Source organism: Ovis aries, chromosome 15, assembly GCF_016772045.2.
Source record: "Ovis aries strain OAR_USU_Benz2616 breed Rambouillet chromosome 15, ARS-UI_Ramb_v3.0, whole genome shotgun sequence".
NCBI lineage: Eukaryota > Metazoa > Chordata > Mammalia > Artiodactyla > Bovidae > Ovis > Ovis aries.
This window is the reverse complement of record NC_056068.1, coordinates 38,174,882-38,193,914: the sequence shown is the minus strand read 5'-3', so window position 1 is coordinate 38,193,914 and position 19,033 is coordinate 38,174,882. Positions and strand designations below refer to the sequence as shown.

Here is a 19,033-nt window from a genome sequence, read left to right as displayed (position 1 = left end):
ACCTATCATTTTATAATCCTCTATTTACCTGCCAGTTATTTGTTCAATGGCATCACTATGTATAGGAATGGGAAAAATAAATTAACAAGTGGTGATGAAAAGCTAGAAGAGGAACAAATTAGAACTCAAGTATATATAACTTTGTTACACTGAATTTTAATAGTCAAAGGATAAAGTAAAAGACCAATCTATGTTACAAAACTCTGCAGCTCCAAATACAGGGAATCCTCAATGTAAGAGGTATGTCAATAGGCCATAATGTCCAACTATAGAACATTGTAAAGCCCCAAGCAAAAAATATAGGGAGAAAATTCCTAGGGCAGAAACTCATGACTGTTAATTCAGGAAATCCTGTTTGAAAGAATTTCTACATACTTAAGAGCTTCTAAAGTTGGGAATGTAATCTCAGATGTTAAATGTGTTCAGAGAGCAGGATTGGCAAACCATGGGCCACAGATCATATCCAGTCTGCCATCTGTACAGAATGATTTTTACAATTTAGATGAATTTTTTTAAATAAAAAATATTTCATGATAAATGAAAATGATATGAAGTACAAATTTCAGTGTCCACAAATGAGGTTTCATTGGAACACAGCCACATTCTTTCATTTACAGATTGCTTATGGCTGCTTCGGTGCTGCAGTGGCAGAGTTGAGTGTCTGGGACAAACAACACATGGCTTGCAACCCCCACAATGATATTTACTAACTGATGCTTCACAGATAAAGTTTGCCAGCCTCCTGGCTAGAGAGGGAAAAGAATGACCACACAGACAAGCACTATTCGCACCATGAGGCTGGTCACTCTTTGTGAGAAGATTTCAAGTCATAGATTTATGGCTATAAGGCACCTCTGATTATATGATGGAAATAAAATGGGAAAGACCTCATCTTTCAGTCATGGAATAGCATGAACCAAATCTTACCCTCCGACCTTAGACAATCAGAAAACCTGAGTAAATATGTGAAACAACTGTTTTCAAACATACACCAGGCAGCACAGGACTACAATCCCTGATGGAAGGGAAACAAATAAACTAAGCTTTAAGATTGTCCTGGCTTTCTGCCTAGAGGCACATTCCAGATTGCAGAGGGGGTAGCGGATTCCAAGCAGGGCACAAATGTTTCCCTGAGCTGAAAAGACAGACACTGGAGATCAGGAAGTTTGAAGCAGCTGAAAGCTGCAGGACAAACTTCTGGAGGGGAGAGAGAAAAAAAAGAGCTCCAAAAATATGCAGCGGGTCAACGAGTCTTTGTTAAATATTAATATTTGCATGTATAAGGTAAAACTCCACGAGGCTAGGGAAAGAATGACCCAGGAGCTGGGACAAGAGCTCATGTGTGGCTAGGAATTGTCTGACTTCCCACAAGCTAAACTGGAGGGTCTTCGCTGATTATACAGAGCACTCAGTAGAGACCCCTCAAGGACCACACCTTAGTCGCAGAGCTAAGCTATCCGGGAAAAAAAGCTACCTGAGACTGCACGAAGCTTAAAAAACACGACTTGAAAGGATCAAACTGAACTACACATAAATTAAGCAGCAACCAGGACAAAGCCCAACAATCTTTAATGAAGGCAACAAAATCTAGGCACCCAACAACATAAAATCCATAATGTCCAGCATCTAATAAAAACTTTAATGCGAAGAAGCAAGAAAGTGAGACCATAACTACAGGAAAAAACCAGTGAACAGAAAGAGATTCAAAAATTAAAAAGATGATCAGTGGAGAAGGATATCACACAGCTATTATAACTATGTTCAACTATTCAAAGCAGCCTTCCTCAAACAGGGTTCTGCAAGAGAATTAAGCACTATAAAAAAGTTATTTGAGGGATTATTTTCTCAATTATCTCAAAAATGGTACACAGCTAGAACCATTCCAGATGCACAGAAGAGAAGTTAATTCACCACATACCACAGGCAAGGCATTAGACTCAATTCTCTAGGAACTCAGCTGAGAGGGGCTGGATAAGAAAAATACATAAACATAAGGAGGAAAGAAACAGAAGATATATTTAAACAAACAAACAAACAAAAAAAAAAAAACAGGTCTACAGAAGGAAGAAAAACTGTAAGGTCTGAAATGAAAAATTCATTGGATGGGATTGACCAGCAGATTGAACAACTGCAGGAGAAAAGGTAGGGAACTTGAATATATAGGAGTAAAAGGCATCCAAGTGAAGCACAGAGAGGAAAAAAAAAAAAGTAAATTGAGATAATCAAATTTAACATCCAGGCCGCTTTGCTACCAAGCATTTACTCAGAATAAAATAAAAGACTTCCCACTAAATATGAATGTTGTATAGACAGTCTCTTACTATCTGAAGCTACAAATGATAAATAAAAAAAAATTCCCCAACTTGAAAGTATTAACAAGGATATGAGATAGTACTATAGCATCAAAACCCACAGAATAAATGCTGTAGTAATTGTAATTGGCATTCAAACAAATTTGTGTGCTTTGCTTCTTCAGAGAGGGTGTATGTGTATGTATTTACCTTCCTCTCTTCTCTACATCTATCAGGAGCACTTCACAGAAAAAATTTGAGAAACAATAACTTAAGAAAATATTCAGGAAATCACCAGAACACTAAAACACAAGATTCCATTTCACTTCAAGTTCACCTGCTAAATAACCAGTACTGCTCTTAGATTCAAATCTGAGGGAAACAGCATAGAACTACAAATAAGTTTCCTCCAACAAACCACCAAAATAACAAGTCATTCAAGCATCATCTTGTGATAACAGATCAATTTTAATTCTAGCACCTGAAGCTATACAAGGGTACGCTTTATAAACTTCATGAAACTGTTGTACACATTCAATAAAGTGACAACTGTGCAATACCACTTAGTATCTCAAAATCAGGAACAAACTTTTGAATTGTTTAAACACAATCCACAGAATTAAAAAACAAAGTCAGAAGTCAGCCACAGTTATACTACTTGTCAGTTAAAAGTTTTACCACTTACTACTTGATAGAACAGTCAATATCTAGTAGGGGATATTGGAAGTGATTTCAGATTCTCATCCTGTTGTACTCTATTGGGAAGGTTTCTTAAGTAGCTATGTGACTGGCCAGAGGTGGGTACAACCAGGACCAGAACAGCACGTAGGATTCTACCACAGTTTTTGTAGTTTTCACTTTTTTTTTCTCTTTGTCAGTTAAAAGTGAACAGTGAGAATTAAATACTTATCTTTACATATACACAAGGTATGCTGTGAAAGCATATTTGCTTACAAACATATAAAAATACTTGTTAACTAGTTTGATAAGAAAATAATGTATAAAAGTATATAGCAAAACATTAATCATCTCTGACCCTGGAAAGATCAATTCCATATTTTATATTACAAACAAAAACAGTTTTAGTTTTTTGAATCCCTTATCCAGAAATACGTGAAAAGGAAGACAGACAGAAATTATTTATTTTTACTCTCAACATGGCTGTGAAAAAGTTAAATTAAAATACCAAGAACAGTGAAAGGCCTAAGTCCAGAATGAGTCCAAATATTTGGCCACACAGAATATTATCTTTAAGAGTAGGAGTAATAGCAAAGGCTTTACACGCAGTTTTTAACCTATAAATACAATAGGCATTTTGGTATTTTGGCCACTGGAAAACAAAGGCTATAGCATCAGGAAAGGTCTGAGATGTCTCACGTTTGTGGATTCAATTCAGTGTATTTAAGGTTAACTAAAGTTGACATCAAAATTTTTAGAGATAGGCAAAAATTCACATTTTAAAAAACTCCCTATGTTTCTATTTAGAGTAACAGTAGGCAATATGATTCCAGAAGTTAAAAGTTATTTCACAACCCATGACTTCAGCTTGGCAAACAGCTTAGATTCCAAAACTGATTCATCCCTATTAAAAGTAAGCTTTAAAAAACAGAATGTGTCTGTGTATACAGATATACATTTTAAAGGAATCAGATAATTCTTTGAAGCAGCCTTAGTGTTTCCATTAAATCTGTCTTGAAATGACCATTGGATTAGCTTCATGGAAAGGATTAGCCAGCTTCTTGGTCTAAGGCTACCACGGTGATCATTTATCTAAGGCTAGAAAGGTACCAACGTGATGTAAACTGTAAGGAGAGGAGGAGAAGATGAGGGCTTTTCTGGCAGTTGGTAGCTAAAATTCAAGGGATTCTTAGAAAATGACACAATGGCAGCCTTTCTTGTCTTTTTCTTTCCGTGTTGGTTCTGGTGAAGGAGGACATTCCTGCTCTTGAAATTTCCTGTAAGACAGAAAAATCTACAGATAATTGTATTTTGGTAATATATCGCTACACATGCAGGTTACTGTTGGACCAATCTGTTTTTCGTGCACTTGCATGTCAGTGTTACATTTCAACAAGGGAATCAAAGCCAATCATTGGGGGCAGGGATACACAAATGCATAAGCAAACTTGTCTGAGCTTTGTTTATGGGCAAGTCTTCAATTAGGTGAGATGCTGAACTCAACAACCTCTAAGTTCCCTTCCCAGTTTGAAATTCCATGACTCCAAGGTATCCTCAGGAAGAAACACCTATCAATAGAGTATCTGCCCTTATGAGGTATGCCATTCCTATCTCGGCTCTGCCACTTTGTAGCTACAAGTCTGTATTAGAGAAGTTAGTTTCCTCTCTCGGAGAGGGCAATGGCACCCCACTCCACTACTCTTGCCTGGAGAATCCCATGGATGGAAGAGCCTGGTAGGCTGTAGTCCATGGGGTCGCAAAGAGTCGGACACAACTGAGCTACTTCACTTTCACTTTTCACTTTCATGCATTGGAGAAGGAAATGGCAACCCACTCCAGTGTTCTTGCCTGGAGAATCCCAGAGACGGAGGAGCCTGGTGGGCTGCCGTCTATGGGGTCGCACAGAGTCGGACACGACTGGAGTGACTTAGCAGCAGCAGTTTCCTCTCTGAGCTGTGTTATTTTAGGAGGGATAATAAAACCCTACCTATCACAGTTTGCTATGAGGATTGAAGATTTTTGCTTATGTTCAAATGTCTAACAGTCTCTGGCACAAAAAAAGTCTCCTATACCCCCTCCTCACTCCTGACTGACTGATAAATATGGATCAATTCTGAGAATCAAAACCAAGGACAAAATATCTCAAAAAAAGCAATAAAAAAAAAATTTTTTTAAGCACTGGTTCATATGGTAAAATACACATAAAAATTATCATCTTAACCATTCTTAAGTGTACAGGGTAGTGGCTTTACATATATTCACAATGTTGTACATCACTATTCACTTCTCAAATCTTTTCTAACTTGAGAAACTGAAACTCTACATTCCTTAAAAAATAACAGAATTTGTGTTTTAACAAATTACTAAAAAAACAAAAAGACAATCTTCACTTCTTTTCCACCCCACAAAGAGAATGTCTTGAAAAGGGGCTTAAAAAAAAAAATACAATAGAAGCCCATAGCTCAGATGTCAATTCACCTCAGATGTACAACTAACAGGAACTAGGTCCATATACTTGTCAAACTAACTACCAGAGAAACCAGCAGACCTAAGAAAGAGCGTGAAGTAGGGGCCAAACCAGCAAACCAACCAAACCCCGCCCATTAGAGCAACTCACTCTTTTCTCACACACACCAACTCCAGCCTATCTCACTCACCACCTCAAGTTTCCTGGAACCCATTAACACTTTCTGAATCACAGGGGCCCCCTAGGCCAGCTAACAGAACGCCTCTATGAAGTGTGGATATCACACTTGTGTCCTGTGGGATTGTTGAACCCTTAAGGCCTGGTTTCCTTATAGCCAGGGGGGAACGGGTGAGAAGTAAAGCTAAGAGCACACACAGGCTCTGGAATCAGAGACCTAGATTTCAGTCCCAGCTCTGCCATTTTAATATGCTCCAGTCATTTAACCTCTCTGTACCTGTTTTCTCATCTCGGAGTGCAGGCATTATTGGGCTGTGGTTGGGGTTACCTGCAGTAATGCACACTAAGCACTTACTTAGCACAGGATCTGACAAAGGTCACCATTCAAGGGTGAGGTGCTGTCCTCCCTACCTTCACACCACCTCTGCCTTTGGAAGCTGCACTGATTCTTTTCAAAATCTACGTGTACTCTACTTCAACACAATAAAATTAGGCTTTTCGGAAACAACTAGAATATGCACATAATTCAAGTTTTTAACATACTATGTCAAAATGATTCCGAGAATCACTCCTACAATTTCCTCCTTCTTACTAAAAACATTTAACGGTGATTTTTCCCCCCAGTTAATTATTTTAAAAAGCACAGCATGACTACCCATCAAATTCAATAAATTAACACAAACTTCTAGTATGTGTTCTGCTTACCTTATAACCCGGACAAGTTCATGGAAAGCTTGATCTACATTCATCCTAATCTTTGCTGACGCCTCCATGTATGTTACCTTAAGCTGCCGTGCTAACTGCTGTCCTTCTTCCTGTGTTACCTGAAATTCCAAGAGTTGTGTTTGAGGTACAGTATTAACAATTAAATCTGCTCTATCTACTGTTTGGCCACCAACTGCACTGTTAATCCAGCCAGAGACCAAGTTTGTCGTAAGATGAACCAAGAGACTTAACAGCTTAACACATTGCTGAAGCCCAGCTCTGCAGAAAAACTCAGAACATGACAGAGGCAAGATGTTAGCCTAGTGATTACTCAAAAGTATTCAACACAACAGTGATAAGTACTGGGAAGTATACAAAGTGATATGAGAGTCTATAACCCTTCTGGGCAGGTCAGGAAAAGCATCCCTGAAGAAATGATATTCAGGTTAGAAACTAAACAAAGACTATGAAGTTGGGTCGAGGTGAAGAAGTATCCCTCTTATAGGCAGAATCCAAAAAGAAATGATACAAATGAACTTTTTTACAGAACAGAAACACACTCACAGACTTAGAGAAGGAACTCATTATGATTGCATGGCCTGGGGAAAAGATGAGGGAAAGGGATTGTTAGGGAACTGGGGATGGACATACACACACTGCTATATTTAGAATGGATAACCAACCAAATCCTACTATACAGCACCTGGAACTCTGCTCAACGTTATGTGGCAGCCAGATGGGAGGGGAGTTTGGGGAGAATGGATACATGTACATGTATGGCTGAGTCCCCTGTACATGTATGGCTGAGTCCCCTCACTGTCCACCTCAAACTATCACAACATGGTTAATCGGCTACACCCCAGTATAAAATAAAAAGTTAAAATAAAGTATCCCTGTCAAAGGAAATAGCAGGTGTGAGGGTGCTCCAAGTTCCAGGAATTGAAAAAGCCTAGAATGGCTGGAATACAGCAAGTCAAGAGAGACCATAGCAAGAGGTGAACCTGGAGAGCCGAGCATCAAGAAGCCATGGATCCTCTTCCCATCTGCATTCCTCAGGACCTGGTACATGGAAGACTCCCAATAAATACGTCGGGGGGGGGGGGGGGGGGGGGGGGGGGGGGGAACAATGAAAAAGACCACACACCCTCATAATGACTTCCTTACATGAGGCAATGAAGGAAGGTAAGCATAGAAGAGTGGCTTTGCTGATGACATATAAATGCCAGGTCAGAATAAGAAAATGCTAATTGAATATAAGTAAATGTAGAGGGCTGAAATATGATTATTATTATTGATATTTTACAGTTATATTTATATGGTGGGGCTGAAAATATATATATAAAAAAAAGACTTTCACTGCTGCCATTACCACACACACACAAAACAGGTGAGAAAATTATAGATGAGCAAAAAGGAAAAAATAGAAGATTTAGGAACCTGTCATCCATACAGAACCACATTCTTCTCATCTTTTTTCAAGGATATAGATTTTTCTCTGCAAAAACAGAATCATAATTTTTGTACCTTTATCTTAGACCCAGGAATTATGCTAAATCCACTTATCTAAGTGTTTTTTGTTTTTATTTTTGTAAATGCCACAGACTCTTCTTACATAAGCAATCATGCCATTTGTTAATAAAGACAGTTTTTTGTTGCTCTCTTTCTAATGTAGATGCATTTTCATTCTTTTTCTGACCCTTCCGTATTGCCTGGAACCTCAAAGACAACAGTGGAAGGAGATACTATTGTTTCTGATCTTAGGTACGAAGCATTTAGTCTTTCAGCATTAAATAAGCTGTATTGTTTCCACAATTCCATTTTATCATCTTGGTTGGCTAATGAACTAGGTATGTGTTATATTATTTTTATAATTGCTTTAGTTTATAATATACATGTTCCACTTCTGTCTAATTCAAATGGAATGTCAATCCATGTATAGCTTAAGATTCTTTTAACAGTATGTTTCTTCCTCCTGATAAGTTTTATTACCACCTACACTATTTGTTTTAAACATCCCATTATGTTTTAAGGAGATTTAAGTAACAATAATAAAAGTCATGTATATTTACCCACATAAATGGGTAAAGGTGTTCTTCATTTCTTTGTACAGATCTAGATTTCCATTTGGTATAGTTTTCCTCTTTTTGCATTTCTTTTAATGCAAGTCTGCTGGTAATAAATTCTTTCCATTTCTGTATATCTGGGAGAAGTCTTTATTTCACCTTTGCTTTTGAAATAAATTTTTAGATATTAACTTCTAGGTGAGTTTGCCACTATGGCTGATTAGAATATGAATTATTCCTGGCCTTATTTCAGCTCAAAGTATTGTTCCATCTATTCCTTTCATGTAGCTTGTTCTCCTAATACTACATTCACAAAATTTAGCACCTTCAGTGAAATATCATTAGGCTATTACATTACCATGTATACATCTAACAATTAATTTATAACAGATTATACCCTGTTGTGTTTCAAAAGAGTGGCAGGCATGTTCTACACAGCACTGGTATATGTAAGTGTAACAGGTTTAAAATTTACTCTGCCTCTCCTTCACAACAGTACATGTACCGTAGGCCTATGGTTTGAAATATAAATCAATCAAATTAAACAAGCAATTAACAATGAGTAAGGAAGCCAAGGATGAAAAGAAAGCTTTAAAGAGCCACCAAATTAGGAAGGAAAATTCCTTTTTAGGAAAAGTTGACATGAAATTCCTTCCTACAAAAAGAGCCTCATGTCAAAAATGCTGCTCCTTCTTCCTGGGAGGTCCTCCCTTCTCTCCCAACTCTATCTATACTGATTCATTTCATACTAATAATTCAAGACTTGAGCAATCAGAAAACTTTCTGTTGTTTTCACAGTGTCCCAGAATGGCCACCACATTCTTCAATGACTAGCAAAAAAAAAAGTCAACATACTGCAATTTTTGGTCTTTTCATTCTCCCACAATTGTGCCACTTTTAGCTAAGCTGTGAGGCCTACTTGCCTTTGTACACCCAGAGCCTAGAAGAGCACATGGCAGTCATTCAATAAACATACGTTAAGGAAATAGAGCACGACCAAATTCTTACGCCTCTCTTCTTTTACTTTGAAGTAAGGTAAAAATAAATATTTGAGACATGTCAATCTCAATAAATTACTTACTTTACTAATACAGGTAATTTGATTGTGGGCGGGAAATACACATCCTTAAGAATATTGCTCTTTCTGGTCAATTACTCCTCAGAAAGCTACCTTGCCCTCTCCCGCCAACACGATACATTCAGCCGGAGGGAAACAGCAAAATGACCCAACTTTATACAATTAAGAAAAATTAATGAATTAATAAGTGTTGATGATTTTTTTAAAAAAACCCACTGCTAAGACTGTTTATGTGCTTCGTTTGTTTGTTTGTTAGCATGGTCTCACATCAATCTTCCAGGAACTGAAGTCAGCAAAGTTCACACACACGTTTCTGGTCAAGACATCTCTAACCACATATAGTGCTGCTTATGAGCTTACTGAGCATACTTTTAGTTAAGAAGTAAAAACAGCATCATCACCACAAAAGCAAAAAACTATGACAAAAAGAACACCACGTGGAACAAAGCCAAAACATTGTGAAGCCAAAAATCAACAAAAAACTGAAAGCCACATAAACAAGGATTTCCTAGAGATTCCCCAACCAGGGAATTTTATAAAGATACCAAATCCTAAGCCTGGTTTTGGTAGATCTGAGTGCTACCCAGAAATGTTTCATTTTAAACAGCCAAGGTGAACCTGACACAAGAAATTCAGGTTTACATTTGGAAACCTCCAGCGAGACTCAGTTCAAAGGCACAAATGAATCTTAGTGGAAATCCACAATACAAGTTTATTTAACACCATGTATTTTTAAATCGAGAAGAGCAAAATGGGAATGATGAGAGCAATTTTATTAAACAAATGGGGTTTAATAGGAATAGACTACAACATCTGTAATACTCAGGGTTGTACTGAGTTTACAATACAATGTAAGTTTACATTACAAAATTTGTTTTTCAAAAATATCTATTATTTTAACACCACATCTTGATTCACTGATGCCTTGATTCACTCCTTCAGCAACTTTGTTCTATGTGCTAAGGATAAAATATGAACAAAACAAAGTGGTCAAAACTGAGAAGCCCTCATGGTGCTTACACACCTTTTAGATGCAGACAAGGCACCAACAGGTACAGCCAGAAAAGACCCTTACTCTACTGTTGTGGGGAGGAGCCTGTTTCCCCTGGGAGGATGCAGGGGCACACTGTGGTCAAGGTACCGACAGACAGGAGGAGTGGGGATAAGCACACTAAGGTAATACATTGTTACAGGTGAAATGGGCTCCTTTCTCAAATTATTGATGACAAGCACTAAACAAGGAGGAAAGGAGAAACTAAGCCAGGAGAAGTAAAAGGGGAAAAATCAAAAGAACCAAAAAAAAAAAAAAAAAAAAGAGAGAGAGAGACCAAAACTCCTGATTTCTAGACCAGGCTGAGTCAAGGACAAGGAGCTTAAAATCCGAGCTATCATGAAGTTCACAGTGTAAGCCCACACACAGCTGCTGTATTAAATTTCAGAATTAATATGCTGTCATATTTAATAATGTTTACATTTCAGCAAGGGCAAGCAAATCATTTACCTATATTTTCTTACTACACCTCTGACAGGATAAACAAAATGATCAGTTTCTCTAAGGGCTCAGGTATGTGGTAATACTGCCATTCAAATCCTACAGATCTCTTTTTATGTCAGTGATTTTGTTTTTTTTCTGTCATCAGTGCCTAGAAAGTGTTTTATAAAAGCTGAATGAATAGGGGATGCAAGATTCAAGTCCAGAGACATAGAGAAGCCAAAAGGAAGCAGCAAAGCCTCTTCCGGCTGATCTCCCCTCCCTGACGGGTTCAGAATCTCAGGAGCAGTAGTAGGGATACCCAGGGCTGGCCTACATATAAAGAACATAGGGAACTGGCATTTGCTCTGTAAGAAAAACAGCACAGAAACTAGAGCAAGTCCAAAGGACCATGCCTAAGACAAAGGCAGGAATTAACAACCTGACCGGCAACTGATGGCAATCAGACTGGTTAGGGACTATGAGTCTAAAGACATGGCCAAAAAGTCAGCATTTCCAAACAAGGGGAAGTTTTTATGGCGTGCCTGTGGCCTGTCCGGGTTCGGCTGGTAGAGCAAGTAAGGATGCCAAGATATACAGAATATCACCTTTAATTCTAAAGAGGGTTTTCAAAAGTAAGAAACCTTTAGTATAGCATTTCAACTACCATCAGTAAGGCCCTCGAGGCTAGGAGGCGAAAGGTATGTTTGTACACCCAGGGCCTAGGAGAGAGTCTGCCTCAGCCCTAAGATACCTGACACAGACAAGGAGGTATCAACAAAGGGAGGAGACGCAGGGAATACTGCTCCAGAGCTCAGTAAAGTGTTTCAAAACGAGGAATGTGAGAATCTGTGTCAAATGTTACTGACATCTGCGTTAAGCAGTGACCTTGACCAGGTGCTACATGCCTGCAGTCAGTGTCAGAAAGGAAAAGAAGTAGAGAATGAGTGTAGAGATAACACTTCTAAGGAGTTTTGCTTACTCGGAGGAGCAGGAAAAAGGTTCTCAAAGAGGGACGTGATATTAGCATTTGCTATGGTTGCTGCTGCTGCTGCTGCTAAGTCATTTCAGCCGAATCCGACTCTGTGCGACCCCACAGACGGCAGCCCAACAGGCTCCTCCGTGCCTGGGATTCTCCAGGCAAGAATACTGGAGTGGGTTGCCATTTCCTTCTCCAATGCATGCATGCATACTAAGTCGCTTCAGCCGTGTCCAACTCCATGCGACCCTGTGGATAGCAGCCCACCAGGCTCCTCTGTCCACAGGATTCTACAGGCAAGAGTACTGGAGTGGGGTGCCATTTGCTATGGTTACTTTTTGTTTTAAAGATGAGAGCACTGCAGCATGTCTCAGGCTGATGGAAATGATAATGCAGGAGAGAACCGGAACACCTGGATGGAACAACTGCTGGGGTGATGCCCAGGAGCAAGAATCGATAGGCTCCAGTGCCTACCAGAGAGGTTGGTCAGTGAGGTGAAGTTAATCCACGCCAAGTGGGGAGAAGCACAGCTGATGGGGCACACGTGCACCCAGGTCAGTGCATGTGCAGGCGGGAACATGGAGAAGCTTCTCAGGAAAACACCACTCATCAGTCTGCTAAGAATGAGGAAGGGGAAGTGCTATAAACTTAAGAGCGAGAAAGTAAGCATTAATTATCCAAACAAGTGGGAAATGAACAGACTAGGGAAACGCAGGACTTCCAGTCAGCACTGAAGGCTCTCACATAAGAGTACTGACGATGACTTTTAAGTGAGTTAGCTAACACCCCAAGTGTGGGTGTGAAGGACCTAGAAAAGAGAAGACAAAGCATGGGAGGAGTAAGATGTCTCTTTGTGCCTGTCCTTCAGAGAGAAGACCTGTAGGAATGAGCAGAAAATTAAGCAGTTTTCAGCCATTTGCTTTTCTCCCTTGGATACATATATACATTTGAACCTTTCAGTGTTTACACAGTAACTAATGTCTACACATATGTTTGAAAGCCCAGAAATAAAGAACTTACTTCAAGTTCACTGCCTATTTTTGAGGTGATGAAAATATTAAACTTATTCCCAATATTGCTTCTCTTATCACTGTGTTGTTATTTTACTCTGAGACTCTATTACTTTTATAAAAAAAAAAGAAAAAAACAAGATGAAAAATTTATAAATCTATCGTATAAAACAAAGCCAGAGTACCATGATATGTTAATATCTGCAGACAGATGGAAACCACACTCCAAATACTAGCAATCTTCACTATACAAATGGCTTAAAAATAATTCATACTGATTCCCTGCCCCCAAGCTAATGATGGCAAGACTTGTTTAGTTCTGGTGGACACACCCTCCCCTCCTCTGTTCTCCCTAATCTTGCCAAACGTATAGAAGACTCCCACCTCAGCCCAGGCCTGCCAACTAATTCTTCCTTTACTGGAGTTACCACCATGAAAAAGCTTGAGAAAAACCAGGGCAGGAAATGTATCTATCCAGCATTAGATATGCTGTTCCAGGCAGAGCTACTTTGCCATTTGTTCTCAGATCCAGCAACATCTACAAATGTTTCTAGTACTAGAAAGGGCTGAGAAGAACAGTAAAAAAAAAAAGTCCTACTGAGAAATATTTAATAAATATAGTTAGATTGAGAAATACTGAAGAAAATGGTCACCTCAAGATAAAATATAATTTTTTTAAAAAAGATGGACTGTGTACTCCAGGTTTTAGGATGTGATCAATGCCATATCCTAAATTACTTTCAACAGCTTATACTGGTTTGAAATGAAGATAGAATGTTTTCACCTTAACTTTATAATAAATCAGATCTGAAAGGAAAGTAGCAGTAAGATTTATCCTATATCAGGTAAACATGTCTAAACTTAGCATTAGAACAGTATCATCCTCTCAAGTTCACGTCTAAAATTCGGTATATCTTCAATAAAACTTCACAAACAGAGCACACGACGAATCAAAGATTCTGTTTTAAATAATGGTTAATTACAAAACGGAAGTCTGTCCTCAACGCTGTTTGTCAATCCATCTTTCCTGATGTCTGCACTCGCAAACAAAATCTGCCAACAAAAGACTGCTAACACCAAGATTATATTAAAAAAACGGAATTTAAATACCAGCAAAAGTTAAGAAAGTATTTAAACAATTGCATTCCAGATGAGGGGTAAAGACTAAAGACCTAAATAACGTAGCATCTCCATTAACTTAAATCTCATCTTGTTCCCCTCTCCCACAAAAAAGATGAGTGGCCAATATATACCAAAAATTCTAAAAATCAAATGTGAAATAATTGGGTAAAGAACAAGTGAGTATAAATAAGCTTGAAACTAAATACTAAAAATATTATTTTCCTTCAGGTTATTGGACAGTTAGAGCTGCCCATGTGATTAACAGGACTTAGGAAAAATTCAAATACTGGCATTTAAATTAAAGTCATTCTCTAAATGAGGTAATTCAGCATTAACACTGAATTAAGCTACCCAGGTGACCCAGATGGTAAAGAATACTCCTGCAATGCAGACCTGGGTTTGATCCCTGGGTTGGGAAGATCCCCTGGAGGAGGGCATGGCAACCCACTCCAGTATTCCTGCCTGGAGAATCCCATGGACAGAGAAGCCTGGTGGGCTACAGTCCACGGGGTTACAAAGAGTCGGACAGGACTGAGCAACTAAGCACAACACAGGGGTAATTTTAAGAGCATCTAACTAAATTAGAGCTGTAGGTCTTACCTTAGAAATTATAATATGTGAATGGAGCTGGTATAAAATACCTGCAGGTTTACAGTCCACTGAAATTCTGTGTAATATGTAAAAATTTAATATCCCCAAATCTATTTCCTTTTAATTTGTCACCTGTTACAGTACTCCTATCAAATCCAGTGTGCCACACTCGGCAGTGTTTTTGATCACGGCACTTTCTCATTAAATATAGCTGTTCACTTACATAATTACAAATAACTAGTTTCCCAAGAGCAAAAACCCTCTCACCTGTCTCTGATGATCCAGATCTGCTTTATTACCAATTAAAATCATTGGAAACTCATCACGATCCTTTACTCTGAGAATCTGTCTTTGAAACTTATAGATTTCTTCAAAACTAAAAACAAAAACAAATTCATTAATTTGGTCAAGTATCAGAATTCAGACTCCCCTGCCCCATTTAGTGCTTTCTTACTTTTCCTTTTCCTATACAAACAAGAATGCAAATTTAATGAACAGTGATCTAGACATGAACAGGAGAGATCTACAGTTAAATACTGATACAAACCTGCCTCTATCTGTGACTGAAAAGACCAAAAGGAAACCCTCGCCAGTTCTCATATACTGTTCTCTCATAGCTCCAAATTCCTCTTGTCCCGCTGTATCCAGAACTAAAGAAAAAACAAGAAATGTAATGATGTTCACGTGTTCATCTCACAAAAATGGCTCCCTCACATGGGCAGGCCCAGTTAATGTGAATCCTTTGGAAAACATCACACTTGGTATTTTTTAAACAGCATTCCCCTTTTAGTACTTTATTTTCAATGCTAAAGACAAATGTATTCTAATGGCAGACAGTCGCAGAGTTATCTTCATCAGTGCAGGTTGATTTCGTAGTTAGAATACATTAGCATAGCAATGACAAGGTTAAAAATATCAAATCCATATAGGCAGACAGTCTCAGATAACCTCTACAGTCACTTGGATATTTACCTCCTCTGTGAAAAGAACTGAAAAAGATACTTGTAAATTCAAGAAGGAAATGCTGGTGCACCCCACCCCCGCAAATGCCATACTGAATGTACAGGTGCTAAGGTATTCATTGATCTCTGTGAAGAGAAGAATCATACAAGTTAAAAGAACAGCCCTTTCTCTTGTGGAGGAGTGGAATGTTTAGCCAAGCACAAAACACTATTTGCTAAGGCCTCTGTGCTATAAACTCTAAGCAAGTTAGCAAATATTGAAGCTTTTCTATATTTACCTCACCCATTTGGGCCTTCATCAAAATGCAGGAAGAGCGAAAACCTCGTTTGTTTTTTTTCCAAATGTCCCAATAAACACAACTCTAACAAGTTACAGTGACATGACTAATTTTACCTGCTCTCAATCCAGTTACTGTTTTATATTACATTTAAATTGCCCAACGTGTAGATTCATTGATTAAAACTAATGAAAAAGATGAACTTATATTCAAGATCATCTAACATTTCAACTGCAGTTATTTAACCTAGCAAAACTTCAAAGCTTACTTAAAAAAATATGATACGTAAACCATCAAATAAAGGAACGTTACTTACTGTCTAGACGGGCCGCCCGGTCATCTATCACGCACTGCTTTGTGTAGGAATCCTCGATGGTTGGATCATAATCCGTTACAAAATAAGACTGTAAGAAAAATACCATAATTTTAAAATTTATGCTTACTTGCCCAAGTACCAACATAACGTTACCCAGAACTCAAAATATTTTCACTGTATTAAAGTGTATCCTACTATGTCAATTCCCTATTGAATGAAATCTATTCACAGCAGCTTCCAAGTGGAGAAAGGGTTCTAAACATTTCTGAATTTTCGCATCTGAAACATGTAAGAAGATTGTAAAAGCTCTACTACAGTTTTTTTCCATTTTTCATAATTAACTTATATACACCTAAAACTCTACATCTCAAGTTCTAGGAAAACTAGAAACACACCTATAGCTGTAATTCAGGTCTATCTCCAACCCAAAGGCAGGCATCAGTCCTTAGAACAAACTGTAACCGTTTTGGAACAAAAGAGACAACACGAAGTCTGCCTGCCTCAATGCCTCATCGTCTCTTCACTTTTCTCACACCTTGTCTTAGTTCCCTTTCAGTTGCCCTGTGTATTACCCTAAAGGTCATGATTTCAGGATTTTTTTTAAAAGAAACTCCTCGTATGGGGGCGGAGAGGGAGGGGGCAGGGACTAATCTGCTTGCTACCCTGACTTTACATATTTATTTTAATTTTGAATGATACTCCCTATTTTTTATTTGTATTTTTGGAGTAACTTTAGTTATATAGAATTAAGCCATAATTCTATTTCCCTTTTGGTGGCTTCATTTAAATGATCAAATTGCCAACATCAGTTGGATCATCAAAAAAGCAAGAGAGTTCCAGAAAACATCTTCTTCTGCTTTATTGACTACACCAAAGCCTTTGACTCTGTGGATCACAATAAACTGTGGAAAATTATTAATAACATGGGAATACCAGACCACCTGACCTGCCTCCTGAGAAATCTGTATGCAGGTCAGGAAGCAACAGTTAGAACTGGACATGGAACAACAGACTGGCTCCAAATTGGGAAAGGAGTATGCCAAGGCTGTTTATTGTCACCCTGCTCATTTAACTTATATGCAGAGTACATCATGAGAAACGCTGGGCTGGAAGAAGCATAAGCTGGAATCAAGACTGCCAAGAGAAATATCAATAACCTCACACATGCAGATGACACCACTCTTATGGCAGAAAGCAAAGAACTAAAAAGTCTCTTGATGAAAGTGAAAGAGGAGAGTGGAAAAAGTTGGCTTAAAATTCAACATTCAGAACACTAAGATCATGGCATCTTGTCCCATCACTTCCTGGGAAATAGATGGGGAAACAATAGCAACAGTGAGAGACTTTATTTTCTTGCGTTCCAAAATCACTGCAGATGGTGACTGCAGCCATGAAATTAAAAGATGCTTACTCCTTGGAAGAAAAGCTATGACCAACCTAGATAGCATATTTAAAAGCAGAGACATTACTTTACCAACTAAGGTACATCTAGTCAAAGCTTTGGTTTTTCCGGTAGTCATGTATGGATGTGAGAGTTGGACTACAAAGAAAGCTGAAGAATTGATGCTTTTGAACTGTGGTGTTGGAGAAGACTCTTGAGAGTCCCTTGGACTGCAAGAAGATCCAACCAGCCCATCCTAAAGGAAATCAGTCCTGAATATTCATTGGAAGGACTGATGCTGAAGCTGAAACTCCAATACTTTGGCCACCTGATACAAGAACTGACTCATTTGAAAAGACCCTGGTGCTGGGCAAGATTGAAGGTGGGAGGGAAAGGAGGACAACAGAGGATGAGATGGTTGGATGGTATCACCAACTCAATGGACAGGAGTTTGAGTAAGCTCTGGGGGTTGGTGATGGATAGGGTAGCCTGGCATGCTGCAATCCACAGGGTCGCAAACAGTCGGATATGACTGTACGACTGAACTGAACTGATTTTTTTTTTTAAATTACCAACAGGAGGGGCTTTGAGTAGAAAGCCATTTCCATCACCACCCCATTCCCATTTTAAAATAAACAGATATCAAAACAATCTTTGAACTGACTCTCTGGAACCCACACCTCTTCTAAAAGTAAATACAATATTCTTTGTACCCACTATTCTAAACAACACAGAAAGCAGTCTTTCACTAAACAACCTGGATAAAGCACAGTATTTAAACCTTAAGTTTCCTGAAACATGTTTCTCCATAGTAACCTGACACTTCCTGCCATGCTTTCATCTTGTAAAACCTAAGCTTCAATGACGACTCCCAAGTTATCCCTTAATGTGCCAAAATGACCCTCCCAGTTTGTCTGAAAACACAATGGACAAAAAGTAAGTATATTTTTCAAATGTTCAAGTCATGTATGATAGCTCAAATTCTTCCACTGTGATGGGTTTCTTTGCATTGTGATACCAAATTAAGAAAATAACACATATAGAGGACTGTTGGTTTAAGCAACACTGAGGGCAATTGTTTTTCCTTTCTGTGACTATGAAAGTTATATATTTTCTTTAGCTGCCTTGACTCTTGAAATACAATCTTAATGTTATAAGAATTTTACCTCTTCACCAAGACTGGCATGCATTTATTCCACTCATTAATGTTTAATATAAGTTAACTGTTGCAATTTCTGGATATTTAGGTCTACATTTCATCTTTGCTATGTCCTATTTTCAAAATTTGCAGAGACCTTGCTATATATAGATTTTAAAGAACCATTTTCACTAAAAGCATCATCGCCCCTCATAAGAGATCCATCTTAAGGAACATTACTCTGTTACATAACCAAAGACCCATTTCCCTCTCACAATTCTAATAAGCCACAGGTCATAATGCGCCTAAAAATAGCATTCATCCTG

The 19,033-nt window shown here is 38.4% G+C and overlaps 1 protein-coding gene across 4 annotated transcripts in view; it reads right to left on the bottom strand.

Moving 5' to 3' along the window:
• Positions 1-2,740: 2,740 nt before the first annotated feature.
• Positions 2,741-19,033, bottom strand: part of RRAS2 (RAS related 2) — a 95,791-nt gene continuing 79,498 nt past the window's right edge. For all 4 annotated transcript variants that reach the window (XM_060399872.1, XM_027979367.2, XM_060399874.1 and 1 more), the window contains exons 2-6: positions 16,189-16,276; positions 15,180-15,282; positions 14,900-15,008; positions 6,319-6,437; positions 2,741-4,246 (exon numbers count right to left, since the gene is read on the bottom strand). In XM_060399872.1, coding sequence (XP_060255855.1) covers positions 4,159-4,246; positions 6,319-6,437; positions 14,900-15,008; positions 15,180-15,247 — 384 coding nt within the window. In that variant the 5' untranslated portion in view covers positions 15,248-15,282; positions 16,189-16,276 and the 3' untranslated portion in view covers positions 2,741-4,158. The remainder of the gene's footprint in view (positions 4,247-6,318; positions 6,438-14,899; positions 15,009-15,179; positions 15,283-16,188; positions 16,277-19,033) is intronic.